Below are 20,207 nucleotides of genomic sequence, written 5' to 3'. Positions count from 1 at the left end.
ACAAAACCAAATTAATTCAACCACATCTCCAAATCTTCCCTCTAGTCCAGAATTTATGTAAAGGAGATGAAGGTATAAATTCATATGTTATTTAGAAGAATGGTGAAATGAAAAAGCATTTGCACTGGCTCTTTTCTTAGAAAGCTCTTACCTAACTTACATATTGTACATTAGTCATGATTATCTATGGATTTGTCTGCACTTGCTTGGCATGAGAAAAACTGTGACTGAATGCCTTTTAATATTAGTCAGGATCCAAGAGCTGTTCGTAGCTAGAATCCCCAGAAACATTTTTTCAGATGTCTGTAACAACAATTTCGCTAGGAATGCAGGCAAGAAAAATAGGACTGCTCATAAAAACCATTGAGACGATGTGTTCAGTGACCTGGGCAAGGTTTTCAAAGTTGCCATTTCTATAAATTAAGTCTTATTGTGCACTAATCCTACCTAACTCCAGGTGCTGGGCCAAGGTATTCTAGACTCCTCTGTGCTTGGTGGAGAAAGTCAGGAAACATGGAGCACTTGAGATCTTTCATGGGTTCACTTTCTATGGAGGTGGGACAGAGTACTTCACCTTTTTAATTATATTTAGAGATTTGAAACTGCATTAGAATCCTAAAGATCATACAGTGAATCTAGGCAGAGATGATCAACATCTGCAAAAAAATTGTCCTTGGATTTGACCCAGTAGTCCAAGGATTCAATCAAACTTAATGAATATTTTTGAACTTGTTTTCCTTAATTCTTCTCTTTTGATCCCCAAAATTGTCAAATGGGGGAAAACCACATACTGCAATACATATCGGTCCCTCCAGCCTACAGAAACTAATGAGACTGGGACCCTGAGAGAGCTACTTTAGAGAGATAAATGCTCCTTACAAAATAATTTAAATATTTCTGTCCAGAAAAAAATAGGCAGTTTCCTTTCTTCAGCAGCTAAGTTCACAGAAAGTTTATATCACTTACATAGGAACATATACCCTCAAAAGAATCCCAAGGCTAAACCCCTGATGCTATGCTTGTCTGAATACATGGTTCAATTCACCTGCCCATTCCTCTGTCATTTTTTTAAGATTTTACTAATTGAATCAGTTGTCAGCCTTTATCTGAAACAATATTTGCTTTCTAGAAAAGGCTATTGATCTCTGCTAATTATAAAAAGAAGCCTGGTGTGAACATCTCAGATGCAGATGTTTACACCTGGTTAGATGAATCACTCTTCACATAGCAATGCAGATAATAGTGAAAAAAAACTTTCCATAATTCATGAAAAATCTTTCTGAATACTAAACCACTCAGTTTTCATTACACCATAGACCTACTCTCACCTTTTACACATCTTGAGTGGGGTAGCTTCCTCCTGTTAGTGCAAGATTTCTTTCCAACTCTATAATTTTCAAACTGTACTTCTTAATTACAGTGAACTTTTTCTCCTGTTTTTATTTTAAAAATATATTTTTTGGCCATCCAGAATGGACATCAAAGAAATGCTGGTCTTGAAAATTATCTGAGTCTTGAAGAAGGATGTAGTGTTTGACACTCATCATGATTTTACAGATATTTTCTGCCTTGAGTGTGTCTCAGTATTCTCATTTGAGGAAGGGAAATAATGAAAATATTTGCTTCTGTTTTCAGGTTTACGAGGGTACACCATCGTGTTTGCTTTGAGACACTCACATGGGAGTGATAAAAATCGAAAGGATTATGATTGAACAAAATCCTGTTTAATGTCTTTGAGATGCAACTGTCCCAGAAACAGAAAGTCCAGCGTGTTACAGCAGTCCTAGTTTCCTCCAACCACTATTCTCAGTCCAAGTGCTATTGAGCATTTTTGTTGACAATTCAAATAAGCTGAGGTAAACGTTTAAAAGGATTGCAATTTAAATCAACACAGAGAGTCCTCTAGAATGCTGTGCACTATCATTGTGACTTCTTTTGCTTAAACAAGATTAAATCAAAAAGTAATTCATTTTCAGTCAATGGTGTTATACCAGCCTAAAACTGCAGTAGGAGAGGGCAGGGTGATGAACATCTATCTGCCAGCTGACACAGTTTGCAAACAGATGGTGCATTTCACAGCTCTCCCTCACTTCTCATATAGAAAAAGAAGAAGGTAAGATCCAGCCCACAAAGTTTTAATGCAACTTGTAAATCAGCCTGGCAAATCTGTAATTTAAATGCAGACCTGCTTTAATATATAGGTATAAATATACTAGTTATTGGCTATGCTTTGAGTCAGTAATACACAATCTGCTTGCAAATATGAAACAACACAGTTTTTAAGAATGTCTTATCATAAAGAAACTTCTAGTTTGCAAAACATTTATGAAGATTTAACTCATTTAAATTAGCATATAATGGAACAAGTTGATCAAATATTTGTTTACAAAATTTTCATATTGCACACTAAATAAAATAAGTTGAAATCTAGGCCTTACTGTATTTTACTTTATGTACCTGTAAACAATATACAGTTAAAACAAACATTGCAATTGACTGAATACACATTCAAGTCAAAGTGGTAAAATACAGGAATCTGTGGACTTTAGACGTTTTAATTTTTTTTAATAATAGCTGCCAGTAAAATAATTTAACAGGGGAATTAGCTCAATAAATGTAAAATTAGGCTATTTATTCTCCCTCCCTAACTCTGTTAGGTTATGCAGGCAAACCCACATCTGGGGCTTGCATGGACAAAAATTTATTAGATTTGGCACAGTCAGATTCCAGGTTAATGACTGCAACAGTTTATGTCATTTTGAATATCATTCCTTCTACAAACTTCCCCCTATATGTAAGTCAATCAACCACTGATTTGTTCATTTTACAAGATAAATTTAGAGAGCGAATTTCTCTGGATTTAAAGTAAACCACTGATATCTCTGTTCCATAATATCCCATCAGTGCTGATCAGCATCTCAAATTCACCGTAATTACTAAATGATACCAATTGTAATTTCCTGTTCCCAATCCTTATATCACTTTTTAAAAGAATTTCCCTTTCTATGCCATGAAAATGTTTACATATCATCGAAGTGAGATTAGAGGCACTGTACAGTTGCTCTTTATGTTCTCCCTATTCTGTACAAAAATTCAAGTCTGCTGTATTATGCAAGAGTAAATATGTGTAAAACCAATTTTGTAAACTCAACAGCAAAGGATGTGCTTGGGATCTAAATGAAATTTTACCTCAAAACATTTGACTCTGGAAAGAACAAACCTCAAACTGCCTTTAACAGCAGCAATTCCTATAAAGTTTTCCCTATGAAACATTAGAGATGGACTAACCTGCTTTTCTTTTCCTACTTAGAAGATCAAAGTTTGCTAGGGAAGTGGAATTTGCTAGACAAGTTCTTGGCTTTGCAAAGGAAGATTTGGAGACTTCAATGTTTGCTTCACTAAAGGAATAAGCAGTAGCTAGAAAACTCTGCACACATTATTCAAAGCTAGAAAAGCTACCACCTGTCAGGAAGCCAATTTTTATATGCTTTGTCCTTATTTTTCTCTTTGACAGGAAGGGAAACAGTCATTAGTGAAAGTTTTGGTAGCTTTGTAAACAAGACTTTCATCTTCCCAGAATTTCATTCAGATCGCCTATGCATTGATAGAAAGAGCATCACTGAGTCATCACGGAGGAATGTCCATCCATCACTACTGACCAATCCCCAATACATGCCGGTGACCAGAAGATGGAAGGCTCTGCATCCTATAACCAATTTCTCAAAGCCACCTAGTCACCTGCAAGTAGAAGTACTTCATCAATCACTATGGACCACCTCTACTGAAACAGCTATGATTGTACTCTCTTTGTCTGTGATTTATAGAGATTTATAGAGAGATTGCTACCTTTTAGTGCCTTTCACTGAGATATGACAAGACCCTACACGGAGCTGGTAAAGAGCTTTAAATGAACAAGAACAGCAAGATTTGTGGTATTCCTAGGGGCCAAAATCTTCATATGATCCTTCTTCTGCCCTTTAGTATGAGAGCTCTGACATCTTGACAGCTTTAATAGATACCCAAGAGGCAGAACAAGAAAGGAAGGTCTTCGTAGTCCATCTTGTCTTTTTTTAAATGCTGAGAGATATTAAAACAGTGAAGCAGTAATACCTGGGGCCAAGGGAAATAGGTAACAAGACAGTGCTTTAAAGTGAAATAGTAATGTTTCAGTAGTGACAGAAGAATAACACCGAGAAAGTTAGCAAAATCCCTGCCCATTTCAAGTTCTTATCACAGAAAAAAAAAATCAGATGCTTTGATTTATGATTTCAAAGGTTAAATCTCATATAAATGCCCTGGGATTTTATTTCCTGCTTAATTTTACATCTTCCAAAATTTACTTTTGAATTTTGTTTCATCTAAATAAGTCTTAGAATTGGCCTATTGTCAACACATATCTTCATAAACATTCTGGATAAAGCAAATAAAAACAGTAACAGAGAATACAGAAAACAAGAATCCTGTCCTATATAAACAGGCATTACCCACCATTAACAAAGACAAATATATAAATAACATTGTATATCTTTTAATCACAAAGTACTTTTGAAAAATGATGTCCCAGCACTACAGTAATTAAATTAATGGAAGTTTAGCAATTGAGTTGAAGGAGACCAGAGTCTGCCTTCTCACAATGCAAGAGAAACATTGAAGGAGCAGTTTAACTACCAGTAAGTGGACCACTTCTGCAAAGAAAAATGATCATTGCTTTATAGATGACGTTAACTCTAGGACTTCAGAACAGGAAGGAAATTATTTTTCTGCAGGTGACTAAGACAATACATGCAATTCATTCTGTGAGCCCTATGGTAAATAAAAATAAAATAAAATTTTAAAAAGTTAACAAATCCCCCACTCATATGTCTTTTCCCTCCACCCCCAGATCTATAAATAGAATTAAAGATATAGATGAGGCAGGAGGGTACTCACCGTTGAGGAGTCACTGCTTCCGGTCTCAAGCGTAGCTCCCTCAGCACAGGTGGGTGGGTGGGTAGAAAGTTGACTAGCCCTGCCCCCATCTATGACATCACACTCTACCTCATAAAAGGTAGTGAAAGTGCTCTGAACTCCAGTCTGATTTCCGAGAGATACAGAAAAGAGATAGTGAGAGAGAGAGCAAGAGAAATATTGTGCCGTAGTGTAGAGGTGAGGAGAGAGGAAAACGTGTGCTGAAGGAGCTATGCTTGGTCAAGGAAACAGGGACTCTTCCACGATGAGTAACCCCGCTGTCTGGTGGTTCCTCTCACTTGCTCCCATAGCACAGGTTAAGCATGCAAGCCCTACATGATTTGCTGATTGGGAAAGGGGATAAATTTTGTCACCTTCTGATGAAAACCAGAGAGGATAGAAAGCTCTATCCCCGTTAAAAGCTGACTGACATCAGATTGGGCATGAATTTGGTTGACAGACTTGTGAGTAGCATTATTTGAGTATAGTTTTGAACTGTCTAACTGCACATAAACACTGATGCAAGCAGCTGAAGTTCCAGTGACTACAACTGGAATTACACTTATGTTCACCAGTGCTGAATAAACTTCACACAATCTAGCCTCCTGGGCTGACCCTTGAATAGAGTAAGCCAGAGGGTAGGCCATCTACACCACCATATGAAGGAGGTCAGGAAAGAATTATGTTTTTCTTGTATTGAAATTGAGAGTTGACAAACTGTGCTGAAAGGACAAGTGAGGGAAGTATAAAAATTCTGGGCATATATTTATTTACAGAGCACACTTTAAAGTTCCAGAAAATATCAGCAAAATTGCAAAGAGGTGATGCTTTTAAAGACAGTACATTTTTAGACAATGACAACCTTACAGGGACATTTTTTCAAACATCTTCCCAAGAACTGAAACTGGAGGGCTTAAAATGGGCTATTCATTCTAATTTATTGTAAATGGAATTTTTATCCTCAAAATTCTGGAAAAGCAGTTTTGAGAGTAAACATAATTGCTTATATTATCCACTGGGATTTTCTTAATAACCTAGCTGTATACTAAAATTGAAAAAAAATAGTATATGCTGTTAAACTTAACTCCCATAAACAAAGCTGCTCAGAGAATGGGGGGCTATTCATTGCCAGTAAAGAGTGCTAGCATAAGATCCTGCTTTTTGGAAGATGAAAAATGAATCCTCCTTAAATCTCTTTTAAGAGTATGTATTATAAGCCCACAGAGTTAATATGTAACCTTTCCCTTAGGCTTTTTGTTGCTACAAGGATCATGTAAATTGTAATCTAATAATGATTATTTGTTCAATCTTAGTAATGATTAATGTGTATTCCCTGCTCTGTTTGTGTGCTCTGTTTCTCCTTCTATTGAAAAAAGAAAGTGTGTGACTAATGTCTACTACCAGTCACTTCACCTACAGAAGTCAAGTATTTTTCTTCTTAACCTTCAAAGCCTTTATCATAATCTACAGAGCTGCAGATGCCACTTTAAAATAGTATATTTGTGGATTAAAAAACTCAACAAATTGGCTAATCCAGTTAACTAAATGAAGAGCTATTGTGACTGTTAGAGTTGATGTATAACTTCAGGAACACAATGCAAAACTAGGCTGCATCTGAGTAATGCAAAGTGATGATAGTGCTGTGAATTTCAGTTCATAATTGAATTAAACATATGTCTGTGTCATATCTCATTACGTGATCTTGATTTCAATCTATTTGCATATATGAAGACAGAGAGGAGGAAAAACACCTCTGGTACCCTGTATTGCATCAACTCCTTATTAACATGTATGTCTACTAGTCTGTCAAAGAGAAAAGAAAAACTGGATTTTTAAAGGCTTTTATGGTAAAAAGTACCAAGTAGAATTCAGTTAATTCATAAGTTAGGTAACCTATGACTTGAATATTGCACCACAGTTGTTTTTGCCAAATAAAGTAGGAATATATTTTGAACTCCTGTGACCACCAGACCTTATGAAGCTTAAGCAAGCTTGCTCATTCTCATAAAGAGAAGGATGTTCAGAGCATATATGCTTAAATAGGAGAAATATTACACTTTTAGTAGCAGTGCTAAGATCTCTAAAAAGAAATCAATTGTCTTTTATTTGAATAGAAACATATGGAAGTAGCGTTATTAAATTGCGGAAGACTGAGGATGGCCAAGAATATTCTTCAGTAACAACAGAAGATGAGAAATACAGTAGATTCCATCATGATAATGTGATATAAAGAGTTGAATAGATTAGGTAGCAGATAATACCCCAGATGGTATTTTGGGCTAGCACTGCTCAAATCTGAAATCATGTTTTGACCTGCTTTGTATGATATCAGTAGTTAACAAAGAGAAAATAAAGGGAAGAGCAAAAAAGATAAGACTGATCTGTGACCATAGACTAGAACACATTACTCATCTAAACAAAAGAAGAGAAAGAACATAGCTAACTTTTAAAAACATGTTAAAAATGTATATACATTGAAGAAAGGAGGGAAATCTTCCAGTGTACAAAGGAATAGAACTAAGATCAATTAAATGAATGCATGGAAATGCAAAGAGACAGCAAATGAGGACTTTAATACTCTCAAATATTTTTTTAAGGGTTGTAAGTTAAGTCTAAAAGCATCAGAAAACTATATAGATGCAGATCAAGTAATTGACTGAATCACTTGCACCCAGTCACTAGAAATCAAGGAAAAAAAAGGTTCATGTTCAGTTTGACATCAAAGATCTGTCGGAAAAAAACACCAAAGTGCTTGTTTTCTTGCTTAAAAAGAGGAATAGGGAATGGGCAGGCAGCACTAAGGTACAGTGGCTGCTGTCTGTGAAGTCTGAGTAGAGTAAGACTGTGAAAGGCTGAGGAGCACCATGTGCAGAAACATTAAATGTACTATTGGTATACCTACGGAAGGTAAAAATGGATATATTTTAAGAAATTGAAACAACAGCTTGAAAAGGCCATGTAAAAATGCCAAGCTGACACATATCATAAAAGTTTGACACCTTAATGCAGACATGCCTCTGACCCAAAGATGTCCTGTTGCTGTAGTGGATCAGCTTGATGGATGAATGGAAAAATCTTTTTTGTTCATTATCTGTCATAGGTAAAGAATGATGAAATATGTAACATCTCATCTGAGACCAAGCAAAGTTGTAACTTCTCTGATTTTTTGACAATGGGAACGCTGAAGCTAGTTGCGGGTGTAAAAAAAGATGAAAATGTTTCTGCAGTCTTTTTGGATTGGATATTGATGTTCTAAACCAGTTTTACAGAGTTCTAATTTGGTCTTTGATGAGATTTAGGACAAATCACTCGTATGTTTCATCTCATTTTCTAGTGCTACTATTACCTACCTGGAAACCTAGTTCACAAGGTATTTTGATGATGTGTTAGTCAAAATTAGAAAGAATTGATGTTAAAAGAAAGCATTTGAGAATATCTAACAGTAAGAGGTTTGCATTGATTTTTCTGATACTGAATAGTTTTTTACTTTGACTCCATATCAATGTCTTGAAAACATTATACAAAACAAACCCTTTTTGTTGATGCAGCTGTTTACTAGTTATGTAAGACTAATGATGTGATGTGAGAATAGACATTTTCCTTTGCTCCTATGAATTTCATAAATAATAATAGTAATACTAATAATAATATGTTCTGAGTGTGGAAGAAAATATTTCAGAGGTTAAAGATACAAGGCAACTTTTAACCTTCCTCTCTCAGTTTGATCTCTTCCTAAAGGCTACTATGAGCTCATAAATTTAGTGGAAATACATTCCTATTGTAAGTTTTATTAAATACATTCTTGTAAGCTGTTTGGTTCACTATTTGCAATTGAATCTGCTAAGGCTGGGAAAACCTGTCATGTTTTCCCTTGAGGGTATGTCTTCTTGTCTGGGAGTGTTTCTATGTGTGTGTTACTCATCTACAACTAAGATTGTGAAGAATTATAATTAAAATGAAATAAATCAATGAGTGTGAACTGAAGCTGTTATTCTTTTAATATCTGCAAAAGCAACATCTGATAATACTTTAGAAGTGAGATTAAGTCTCAGCACTATCCAAATCAGGAAGTTAAATAATTTCAAGAGCTAAAAGATGTACTACTGTATAAGAAACACAACCCAAAATCTCCTATTGAGTGTTAGATCTGTCACTAGGTAAATTCAGTTCTCCATAATTCCGTGTGCAAGAAACAAACCCAATTTTTATTTAAAGCATCAGGATGTACCTGAGAATGCCCTAGGGGAAAGGAATTCTTATTTAACACAAAACAGTGAAGCTTGGTCCCAAACCATCTTCTTTAAAGGCAGGAAGACAGGAAAAGAAGTGAACATGAGATAGCACTGAAGTCCTCTCTTTCTTTATAGTAATTTTTATAGGAATAGTCCTTTAGAACCATACCTTAGGGTATGTTAGTATGGTCCCTAGTCCTTGCTAATTATTGCAGGGCTGCTACAGTTTGTGTAAGAAAGCCATAATAGTCCCATTTTCTTCCCACCTCAATTAGCATGGAAGAGGAAAACAAGCTGGACTGAAGCTGTAACCACTGTAGCAGGCGTGCTTTGGATTTTAGAGTGGTTACTATTTGTAAAACAAATGCAGTATGCAATGAAGCATATACATTAATATTTCTTTCAACTCTCTAATCTTTTTCTATGATCATATTTGTTTCAAGCCTCAATCTTGATTATGTAACACTTTGCTTAGTTCTCATGGAACTAAATGACTTAACATTATTTGGTATCAGAAATGCTTTTCTTTGCAGAACTCTTCTAATCAGAAATTTCAATAAAAGTAATCTTCAGAAATTAATTTATATTTGTTACCTGATAAAGCACAAACGTATGTTCCATGTAGTCAGAATGCTTCTTAATAAGGATAAAAGTCTGACCTGTCTAAATTTTAACCTACTAAATGTAGACATATAGATGGTGTGCATGCTTCTTGTCTCGATGAATATGTTTTAATGAAGACAAGTGCAGCGTGATTTTGCTTTGCAAATGAAATTCTAGATAACATCTTTCAATTTGTGCAGGATATACTGTTTCATATTTATGTGTGCATGTGTTTACATGTGCATTTATATATAATGAGATATTTTCTTAGTCCTGAAAATAGCCTTATATCAAAACACCATAGCTTGAAGAGAACTGAGATTATTTAATAACAAATATTTTCTTGTTGAATTTTTCAGTTATGTCTTAAGTTTCATTCATCTACTATTCCTTACTTAATGTAAACTCTGATCATCACCAACCCACCTTCACTCAGCTCTTTTGAAGAAATAACCATAACACTAATAAAAATAAATCAACCTTTCAAAAGTCTTCTGTGCTATTCCTTATATGGATCATACTTATGATCCCCCAGATGTCCAAAGCTCAGGGTATATACTATTGTACAATCCAGCAACAGTTATAAAGCAAAACCATGTGAACTTGGAGATGTAGAAATAAGATCCTATGGGATCTTTCACTTAACTGAATTAAAACACTGTACAAATGTCACTTGAGAGAGACCTCTGGAGGTCTGTTGTACAACTTTTGACTTGAGATTCATTGATGGCCAACATTAGATCTGCTCAGTTGCTGCATTGTCTACCTGGGGCTTGAAGGTCTACCTTGTCGTCCTCCAAGGCTGACAATTGTTTAAACTCTCTGGGCTCCTGGTCTGCACTGCCTTTACTGAAGAGTAAACCATTGTAAATGGTTTTAAAGCCACTATAGAATACATCTATTTATGTTTGTTTTTTTGTTTTTAATTTTAAATTAATCTTTGAGATATTTCATAGGATAATTAGGAATTCTTCATTTTTAGAAAGCCCTAAGACAGTGTTTCCATAAAATGCATCATCTATAATGAATATATAACCATGAGGGATTTTATCAGCACTCATGTTGATTAACCTGCATAACTCATTTATGCCTTTATCCTTTAGGAGTAGTAAATTGACTCAGTGTCAAGATGATAAATTTTTTGATGTTACATCATCAGGTAGTCCCTTTCTTGGACAGTGTATTGAGATACAGTCTGTGCCAGCAGGAGTTGGAGACTCTTGTAATAGTCACAAATCAAAAAGCTCAAACAATTTGTTCCAGTCAAAGGCTTATCAAAACCTGTATATTTATAAGCATCACATGCTTCATATAGCCATATATTTTGGAGAGGAGTACACTCTACTACAGCTTCATTTCACTCTCTCATATATCAATATGTCTTCATACATTCAAACATATATGCAGAGGTTAATTAAATATATCTCCATCCCAAAAGGCACAGCTGAAACACCTCCCTGTATTTTTAATTTCCTTCATTTCTTCCAAAGCAGATGACATGTTGAATATACAGTGTAAATCAAGGTCTCTCCCTTTTCCCACCTAGCCTGAGCCTTGCTCTCCTGGAAACTGGCTTTTCAGGAAATAAAGACCCTAAGTTTTTTTAATTTCTCTCCTTGTTTGTTCTACCAGAAGTATAGAGATTATTATGGAGTGCAACCAAATTTATGGTCCTGACTTTACCTCAGTCCTTTCCCATCATTGCCATTCTTTGATTTCACATTTCTATCCTGCTTTTGGGTTTTTTTTTTCTTCCCCTGACCCTTTCATATCTCAAATTTCAAGTTCCTTGTCTTTATTATGTCCAAAGTCCTCTTTTCATTCCAAGTCTTAACACAGAACTCCTTTCCACCAACATGATCCTAAACACAGATCTTTCCATGAGTCCCATCAAACATTATTTTCACAACATTGGTACATGCACTGTTCATACTCCCTTCTTTGCCACTCTAACTTCTTACTACAATCTTGTCAGTAAAACAGTGGGTAAACATGAAAAGCAACTTGCAAAAAAAACCCCAACAAACAACAAAAAACCCCTTCAATTAAAAAAGATAATCACAAAAGTAAAATTATATATTTAAGCAATTTAGTAATTATCTATAGGGTCCCTGGGTCCATCTTTCACTTCCCTTTACCAATCTGAGAATGTTCACTTGTGTTATATCCACTTGTCATGTATTACCATAACCCAAACCCTAGTCTTGCAGTGATGTCAGATTCGACATAGGACTACATCTCTTCTTTGTGGTATGTAACTCTTTGAGCACCTGCTGTCCAAAAAACATGAACACTGCTGTCATTTAGGAATAAGTGCTCTTACCCTCAGCTCTAAGTAAATTGAATCACTAACAGACAAAGCACAAAATTTTTATTAGTGGTATCTATAATTAAGTAGAGCTAGGTCTTAGCTCAGGTGTTTTCTACTGAAAACACTGACAGCTTGCCAGTCTAAGCAGCCCAGCCCAGAAAGATCTTAAATCCCTGGTCTGTTAGACTGTTTCTGTGAGTATACTTCATGTAGAATTCTTCCATTTCTGTTATAAATTACTAGTAAAATTTATTTTGTTGATAGCTAAATAACAGGATTAACCTTTTTGCACTCCTGGGAATCTTGAAGAAAAGGAACCCGACAGTTTTGTCAATTTGCCAACTCTCCCTTCAGCAAACTTTCTCTTACATAATGCTACATTCTTTCCTGATTCAGGAGGAATTAAATTACTTTATTTACCAAACTAAAAAAAAAACAAAAACAACAACAACAACAAAAAACTTCTCCATATTCTCAAGCATTTTAAATGCAAAGCTTCTCTCTGATTGCCTACTTGGAAACAAACAAAATAAAAACCACAGAAAGCCTGTCTGATGCAGGGAAATTAAATACCACAACAGTTGCTCTTAAGCAACTGCTTGTGCATGGGCTCTTAATCCAAATTCAATGAAAGAAAGACAGCCTTACTCACTTGCTAGTGAACTTCAAATTCCCTGACTTTTCTTTGGGTCTATAGAATTCGTAAGTAGCAACTTGATACTCCACTGCCCATATGCACACCAACCTGCTTTTACAGCACAAGGTCGTTTAAGGTGATTCAGCCCTCAATGAAAGGAAAGTATGACCTTTAAACCATTTTGTTTTACTAGATGTAAGATTCATAGGCAGAAGTGGTAGAGAAACAATTTGCCAGCTCACCTGAAGTAAATGCTGGATGCACACTGTTCTGTGATAAATAATGAGGCTCATTCTTTTTTGGATGAGGACTAGCTATTTCTAGTTATCTTATTCTTATCACTGATCAAGAATAAAAACACAGATAGTTATTTTGCAGTATATCCCATATCTTTTAATATTTTTATATAAACAACCTTCCAGTCCAGGTGTTTTTCCCGGAATTTTCATAATGTCCTACCCAAAGTTAATGGGGTCGCTTCAGCTCCTTTTACCTTCCTTTTCCCTCCAAAGTCCTCACTTAAATTCACCAAGCAAGAAGTCCTAGATAAAGTCACAATCTTAACTAAACTGTCTTGTATCTTCAAAATGTTATAAGAACTCCTCTGTTAGTATTGTAGCTGAGCCTATTATGTTTAGATAAAAGGTCCTTCGAAAATATTTGGCAATTTGGCCCAGCTAAAGTGTTAGTTTGGAGTGTGCTTTGGCTATCGATTCACTATTTTTGCACAGTGTTCAAAGGTACATGGCTCAGAAGTTTAAGACTTTTTGGGCAAATTTTCTGATTTTTCGGCAAAAACAGCTGATTATATCTGTGGATTTCTAAATCAAACCTGAACGCGATAGGGGGTTGCCTTGGATAAAGGATTTTCTTAGATTCTGTTCAATATAATTCTGCAGGAAAGACTGTAGCAAAGCTACTAATATAAACAAGAATTTTAAAAATTACAAGCTCATAGCCTAACTGGATAGTAGGTAAATGAGTTAATCAGCTTCAGAGCAGCAGTAAACAAAACAAGTGGATATATATTCTGGGGTAAGAAATGAATATATAGATCTGTTTTATTGCAATGGTCTAGCTAACAAGAGTCAGACTAAAAAAATAAAGTAGCCCTAGAGTTAGAAGTCATCTGAATTTTTATCTAAATAACAAACATAAATGTTAAAATTAATTCTATTCAACAAAAGTAGCTACCACAAAAAGTCTATCTATTAGCATGAGCTAAGTATATGTAAATGGTATTTACTTCACTGAGAGTAGCATATGTTCAGCACTTCTGAGGATTCAGTCCAATACAATGGTGCAACTGATTATGAAGCAAACATACATTACATTAAATAAACTAAGGCAAGAGACTAAGAAAATTATTCTGAAGTACTTTTAGTCTGTGATTTTATTAAAGGAAGTTGTTTATTCTTGGGGGGAATTAGAAATTTAATATTCAAAGTTACAGAAACATATATCTGTTTATGGATCAAGGTGAAAGAGACCTTTATTAGGAACAAGCGCATAATCTACACAGATTTGAATGTTTTAATTTTTTTTTTGCATTTTTTGTAATATTAATTCCTTTCTGATTTTATCAATCTTCCTCTTCACCTCATTTCTTTACTCTCTTCCCTATAATAGTCTTCCAGTTTACAAGGCTCCTCACTGAAAAACAGGTATCACATAGTTTTTCCTTACTTTTTCAAAACTCAATTGGAATCAAGAATTAAGAGTCTCATCTTGCAATATGAAGGGCTAAGTCAACATATAGTCTTAATTGGCCTTGCTCCATTGATATTAATGAGGTTAGGCTGATGTATGCTAACTCTCAATTGCCAGATGTTACTTATCTGGTGAAAATAATTTTGCTATCTGCATGCAAGGAATTTGATGGGAAGGATCAAAGGAGAGAAGGAGCTGGGGGAAAAGGAATGGAAGAAAGAAAGGGAAAAATAACAGTGGGTTCTTTCCTTTACTGAAATAATTTACACTTCAGGAGTGTGGCATTTTCTTACTTTTTGATCTGTTTTTCTATTTGCAGCAAAGTCAATGATGCCAAAAAAGAATCCCTTCATATGCTATGCTAGTATCATATCAATCTACAGAGGAAAAAGCAAACAAGATCAGCTTTATGTTTATTTTCAGAGATAAACCATATTGAACTACTGAATCTTGGGGGAAAAAAGAAATAGAAGTTTCACCAAAAGATATAGAACACATTATATGTTATGTACACAGTATTTTTGAAGTTGTTGCAACACATTTTTCTCTGACAGAACTGTAAGAACTGTGGGGTAGCTTTCATCTGTCTTTTAGGTTTTAATTGGTTTTATGTCTCTTTCCTTTTTATATAAATATACATATGCCCACACATAGACTCATACATAAATATGCATACATTAATTTCATTTATAAATATTGATTAATATTCTTAATAATGCAAAAATTCAAGCAGAGATTGTACTCCCCATAATAGTTCTGAATCATAACTCATCTTTTGGGTCAATCTTATTTATATTGTGGTTCTTTGTAAACACAGTAGTAAATTACAATATTGTAAGAATCATCCTGGTGCTTGATATTTATATCAAAACATATAAATATAGCGCATTCACATAAACTTCTGCAGTCATAGGTTGGGAAGCTTGAATTCTGGATTTCTATTGTATTTCTAACATTGTACTGTATGCAAGTTGCCAAATAATGGTATTTCATTTCAATGTAAATAAAATACTGTTTATTTGTAATTGGCTATCCAAGAGAAAATGAAGAAGAAGATGGAAGCAGGAGCAGCAAGTAGACAAGCAGATGTAGATGTGCACTTGGATACTAGATCTCTGGATAGCAAAGGAGCATACAGTACCCAGCACCTTGAAGATAAACAGTTTGGAAAACACTATCAGGAAAGCACTGTACTAGTTGTGTTATACCAGATAACAAGATAATGCTCTCAAAAAGGGATGTGCAGGAATTCAGTTCTCTATATCACCTCCTGTTCAGAAGAAGCAAGCTGGGCAATCTTAAAATTTTCTGTATGTCAACACTATTGAGTCTTTGGAACAGACCCAAATAATTTCTGTGGTTGAAGGTAGTTTTTGCCTGTCTGTAACTGACTGTAAAAACCCAACCAAACAGAAACACAATGGTGATGAAGCCTGGTAAGCAGCAGATGCTAACAATGCCAGACTGGAAATGATGAAGTCAAGCAGTTTGGCCACTTAAATTTCACAACGGATGGTGATGTTCCAGTAACGAATAGATGCTAGAGATTCACAATGGCTTATTCAGCATCCACATACACTGAATAAAGAGACTTGAAAAAGAAACACACACAATCACAAAAGCCAAGCTGGGGTAGAAGCGCTGATTTGGGTAATTGTTATAGATAGATGAATATGACAACTCAATGGGTATGAAAAGCTGGACCCAGATGGCAGTAGGTAAGAAAAGATCATAGCATTTACTATGCAGCATAGCTGTCAATGAAACAAGGACAGATCACTCCACTAATATCAGGAAAATGGAAGAGGATCTTTTCATTGCTGTGGGAAGATCAAGGTATTAAAATTACATATGTACATATGTCAAGAAGTGAAGACCAATTGCAGGAAAGCCTGGCAAATGTTTAAGACCTTCTATAGTGCTTTGCAAAAAACCCAAAATGTTATGTAGTTGAGAACATTTGCTCTGACTTCTGACATGTTTGAGGAAGGCCAGTGATTTCACTGGGGAATCTTATGGATGAAATGAAGGGCACAAGTTAGTTGTCCTAACAATCTTCGTACTTGATTGGGCTTAAACAATGAAAGGGTGCTTTTTCAAAACCACATTTGAAAACAATTTTTTTTCAAGTTTCTTGGGTCTCACAAATCACCATAATTTTGAAAACACACTCAGGAGAGTGAAATATATTACATATTTACATATATATGGTCTGTATTTAAGTTATAAGATAACAAAGGCATTATGGAGCTAATATTAGGGTGATGAGTAAAAAACAAAACAAAAAAATCACAAAGAGCAGCAATTGCTACTGCTTCATTCTAGTAATCTCCTAGAGGCACAGAGTCCAACATTAGGAGAAAGAAAGTAAAAATAGTTTAAAAATGTAGAAAACTCATTGTTTATAATATTACCATTGCTGCACATTCCTGTCTTTATTTCTAAAAAAAATTATATGTAAAAAGTTTGTAGCATTCATTGAAAATAACTGAATGGGAATTACAGTATATAATCATTTTGCTTGCCAATAGTATTTGAAAACAGCTCGTGCATCTAAAATTAAAATATTTTGCTGGCCTTCCAGAGTTTTTGCTAAACCTAGTGTGCATTGGAACCTGAGTGAATGAAATCCCATTAGTCATCACCATCTTAACAATATGTACTTCATACAGAGCTGGCTTCTGCACAGACAAAGGAAATTACCAGTACTAACAAAGGAAAGAAGATTTATAATGAGCAAATATACAAAAGCTCCAAATAATTATAATATTCACAGCTTGGCAATGACTTTCTAGACTATGAAATTACTTTTCTTTTGGAAGAATGAAGATTTTACAAGGTTAGTATAAACAAAGGCTGATTGGAAAATCAAATTGCTCTACACAAGTTATTGTAAGGTCTGGAATAATGATGATAACGTTTTAAAAGCTTGCTTATGTAACACTGTATTTTTGTTTTGTACATTATTGCCATGAAAAATGCTCCCTTTCAAGTGCTACATGGGAAACATAAAATGCTAAATAAGAATACCAGCTTACCCCTGATACAATAAGTTCCCCTCCCAGGTTCTGAACTTCTGCCTTCACTTTGCTGCAGATATTGAGTTGGTGGCAGTAGAGGGCAATGCGCTGCAGGTAGGCTAGCAGATCCTGTTTGCAGGCTGAGTCTGGGCACTACAGATAAAAGAAATATTTGATTAGATGTGTCTGAGTTTATATGATTATAGAGAGGTAATCAGAGGAGATAGTGGGAATGTGTGTGTATTAGGTGGATTCATTTAACTTCATCTTTACATGAGATACTTGATGAAATGTGAAAATTGAAACTCTACCTTTCATTTAACCCAGGACTTACGAACTGTAACCTGAAGATGCATTGTACCTTTTTGTAAAAAGAATACAACTTTCTGTCTGCCACTAATGGGAGACAATGAAAATCATACGATTGCTATTTTTGTTGGGGAGGTTCACTTATGATATCAGTTTGTACAGAACAGAAGAATCTATTGAGCAGCCAAAAGACCAAGCCTGACCTGAAACTCCAGGTTGCCTGCTGGGTGCCCAGGTTAAGATACAACATGGACCAGTTAAAGTCTAGAAAAACCCAGTTCTGACAATTACAACTAGTCTAATGTCAACTCTTGACTGTCTTGCCAGCTTCCCTGGCATTTGTGCAGACCTTCAAAGGACATAGCTCTGCTCCAGACTTGGCACAAGCCAGGGCCCTTGTTGATATGCTAAGGACTTGAGAGGCAGAGGTGATGCTGCCTGGGCTTGGTATTGAAAAATTTGGCAAGTTAATGCATAAATACCTTAATCTGTGCCAGAAGAAAATTATTTACTAAAGTGTAAGAGACATTGCATAGTCTCACAGCAGATGTCATCAGTATTTCAGCCCTTCCCAAGAACACAATAAGTTGATCCCTTTGCATGTCTAAGGGATATCTCTTCATACTAGATGGAAGGCTATCTACAGTCCTGTACCATTTTGGATGCTGTGCATCTCAAATGTGTTTGATATAAATTACATTAGGGCAAACATGGTAGAGTCAGTGAAGGTTTTATAATCGATATAACTAGAAAAGGCTCAAGTACAATTTATTCCTAGTATTTGAGATTCAATAGAAACTGCGTCATCCCCCACAATATCAACAGCATAATAAACAACACTCTTGTAGTTATTATTCAAAGTCTTGCCTCAAGAGAACAGACCTCAGTAATTTACTCTGATGAAACATTGCTAAAAGAGTCCATGGCTAACAGTCTGTCTCCAACAAATACTCTTTGGGGCTACTCAACAAAGTCTGACTGACAATGTTCTTTGAATGTATAGCTTGGGGAGCAAAGATTCTGAATGTGGTTTTTTAGCATCTTACAAAGTTTATGCTCAATTTTTGTAAAATATTATCAGAGCACTTCAACAAAAACTGATAGAATTAAACATACACGAGTCAACAGCGTCACAACCTCTGGCTTGTGATGACTGCTCTAGCCCCAACACCTAATGCTGGCAAGGAACATCTTTGCAGTGAGGTAGTTGCATATACTGTCATCTATAAACCTGAAAGCAGCCACTTTGCTTTTTTCTCTCCCTTTAAAGCAATAAAAAAGCTGGAGGTTCATTGTGGCTGCTAGGTTTAATCTCCTCTATACTTATGTCAATGCTATAATGCTTCTCTTTCTCAAACAGTTGCCACATGTTTCAGGCATGAATCCCTAAGAGACCTCTTCTCCCTACTGGTGACAGTTTAATACAGAAATATTTACCTTACTCTTGAAATCTATGAACTGAAAGAAATGAACTTTAAAGCAATACTGCTAGAGAGCTGACAAGCTTTAAAAACAAGTACCTTGGAGCAAATGAAAATGTAAGCTCTCTCTCATTGGAACAGTAATTAAAAATGCAACTGTCCGTAAAAAGTTTATATTGGATGAGTGTCTCCAAAGTTCTGTAAAATACCATTAAAGTGCATGCATTAAAATAAACACTTTATTCTCATAGTGATTTTACTGTTTATTATTAAAGTGTGCATGTTAGTCTTCTAAAATTTAAAATGTGACTCAAGTCAACACACTCTAAGCATAGCAAGTCCCTTTGTGTTTCTTTTTTAAAATATTCCACCTCTGCAAATATTGTAGACTATGAATTTCATTGGCTGACAGATAGATTCCTTCTTTCTTATGCGAAAATGAACAGATGCTACATTTGAAGGATTCAAATGGGTTAACTACAGGAAAAAAGTGTGCTGATAATGAAGAAGACCTAAACCCAAAATTTCTGAGGTTACAGAAAAATGGGCAGCTTCACGTTTCTTGCCACTCTGGCCCATAGTCCCTGTCAGGATGTGTTACACATTATTACATGCTTATTTGAAGATGAAAAATAAATATTTATTTTGAAGAGAAAGACTAGAGGCAAGGAAGTTATCAGTTCCTACTTCCAGCAAAATTTCTCCTGATGAAAATTACAGGAAAGAAACTATAAGAAATTTACAAGGGGAAAAAAAATCAAATTTAATTTTCCTAAATCTAAACCTAGCTACCTAGAATCTGGATTTGAAATTTGGCTCTTGACTTTTAATATGATGCTTCCCCTTGCTCTCCAGATGGATAGATAATCTAGTCTGAAAGAAAAGGGCCAAATATAGCAAGTTCATCTTTCCAGTTGTGACATAAATTTTGTAACGGGACAGAGGACACACATCATAGAACATGGAGTAGGGGGTTATAAGGTGAAAGCACAATACCCTGATGCCAATCAGAAGAAA

General features: G+C 35.3%; 1 protein-coding gene across 1 annotated transcript in view; it reads right to left on the bottom strand.

Moving 5' to 3' along the window:
- Positions 1-20,207, bottom strand: part of LOC104523440 (catenin alpha-2) — a 65,016-nt gene that overhangs the window by 10,657 nt on the left and 34,152 nt on the right. Inside the window, exon 8 of the mRNA XM_010166007.2 lies at positions 17,479-17,613. Coding sequence (XP_010164309.2) covers positions 17,479-17,613 — 135 coding nt within the window. The remainder of the gene's footprint in view (positions 1-17,478; positions 17,614-20,207) is intronic.

This window comes from Antrostomus carolinensis, unplaced genomic scaffold, assembly GCF_000700745.2.
Source record: "Antrostomus carolinensis isolate BGI_N321 unplaced genomic scaffold, ASM70074v2 scaffold5384, whole genome shotgun sequence".
NCBI classification, from domain to species: domain Eukaryota; kingdom Metazoa; phylum Chordata; class Aves; order Caprimulgiformes; family Caprimulgidae; genus Antrostomus; species Antrostomus carolinensis.
This window is presented reverse-complemented; position numbering and strand designations above follow the sequence as displayed.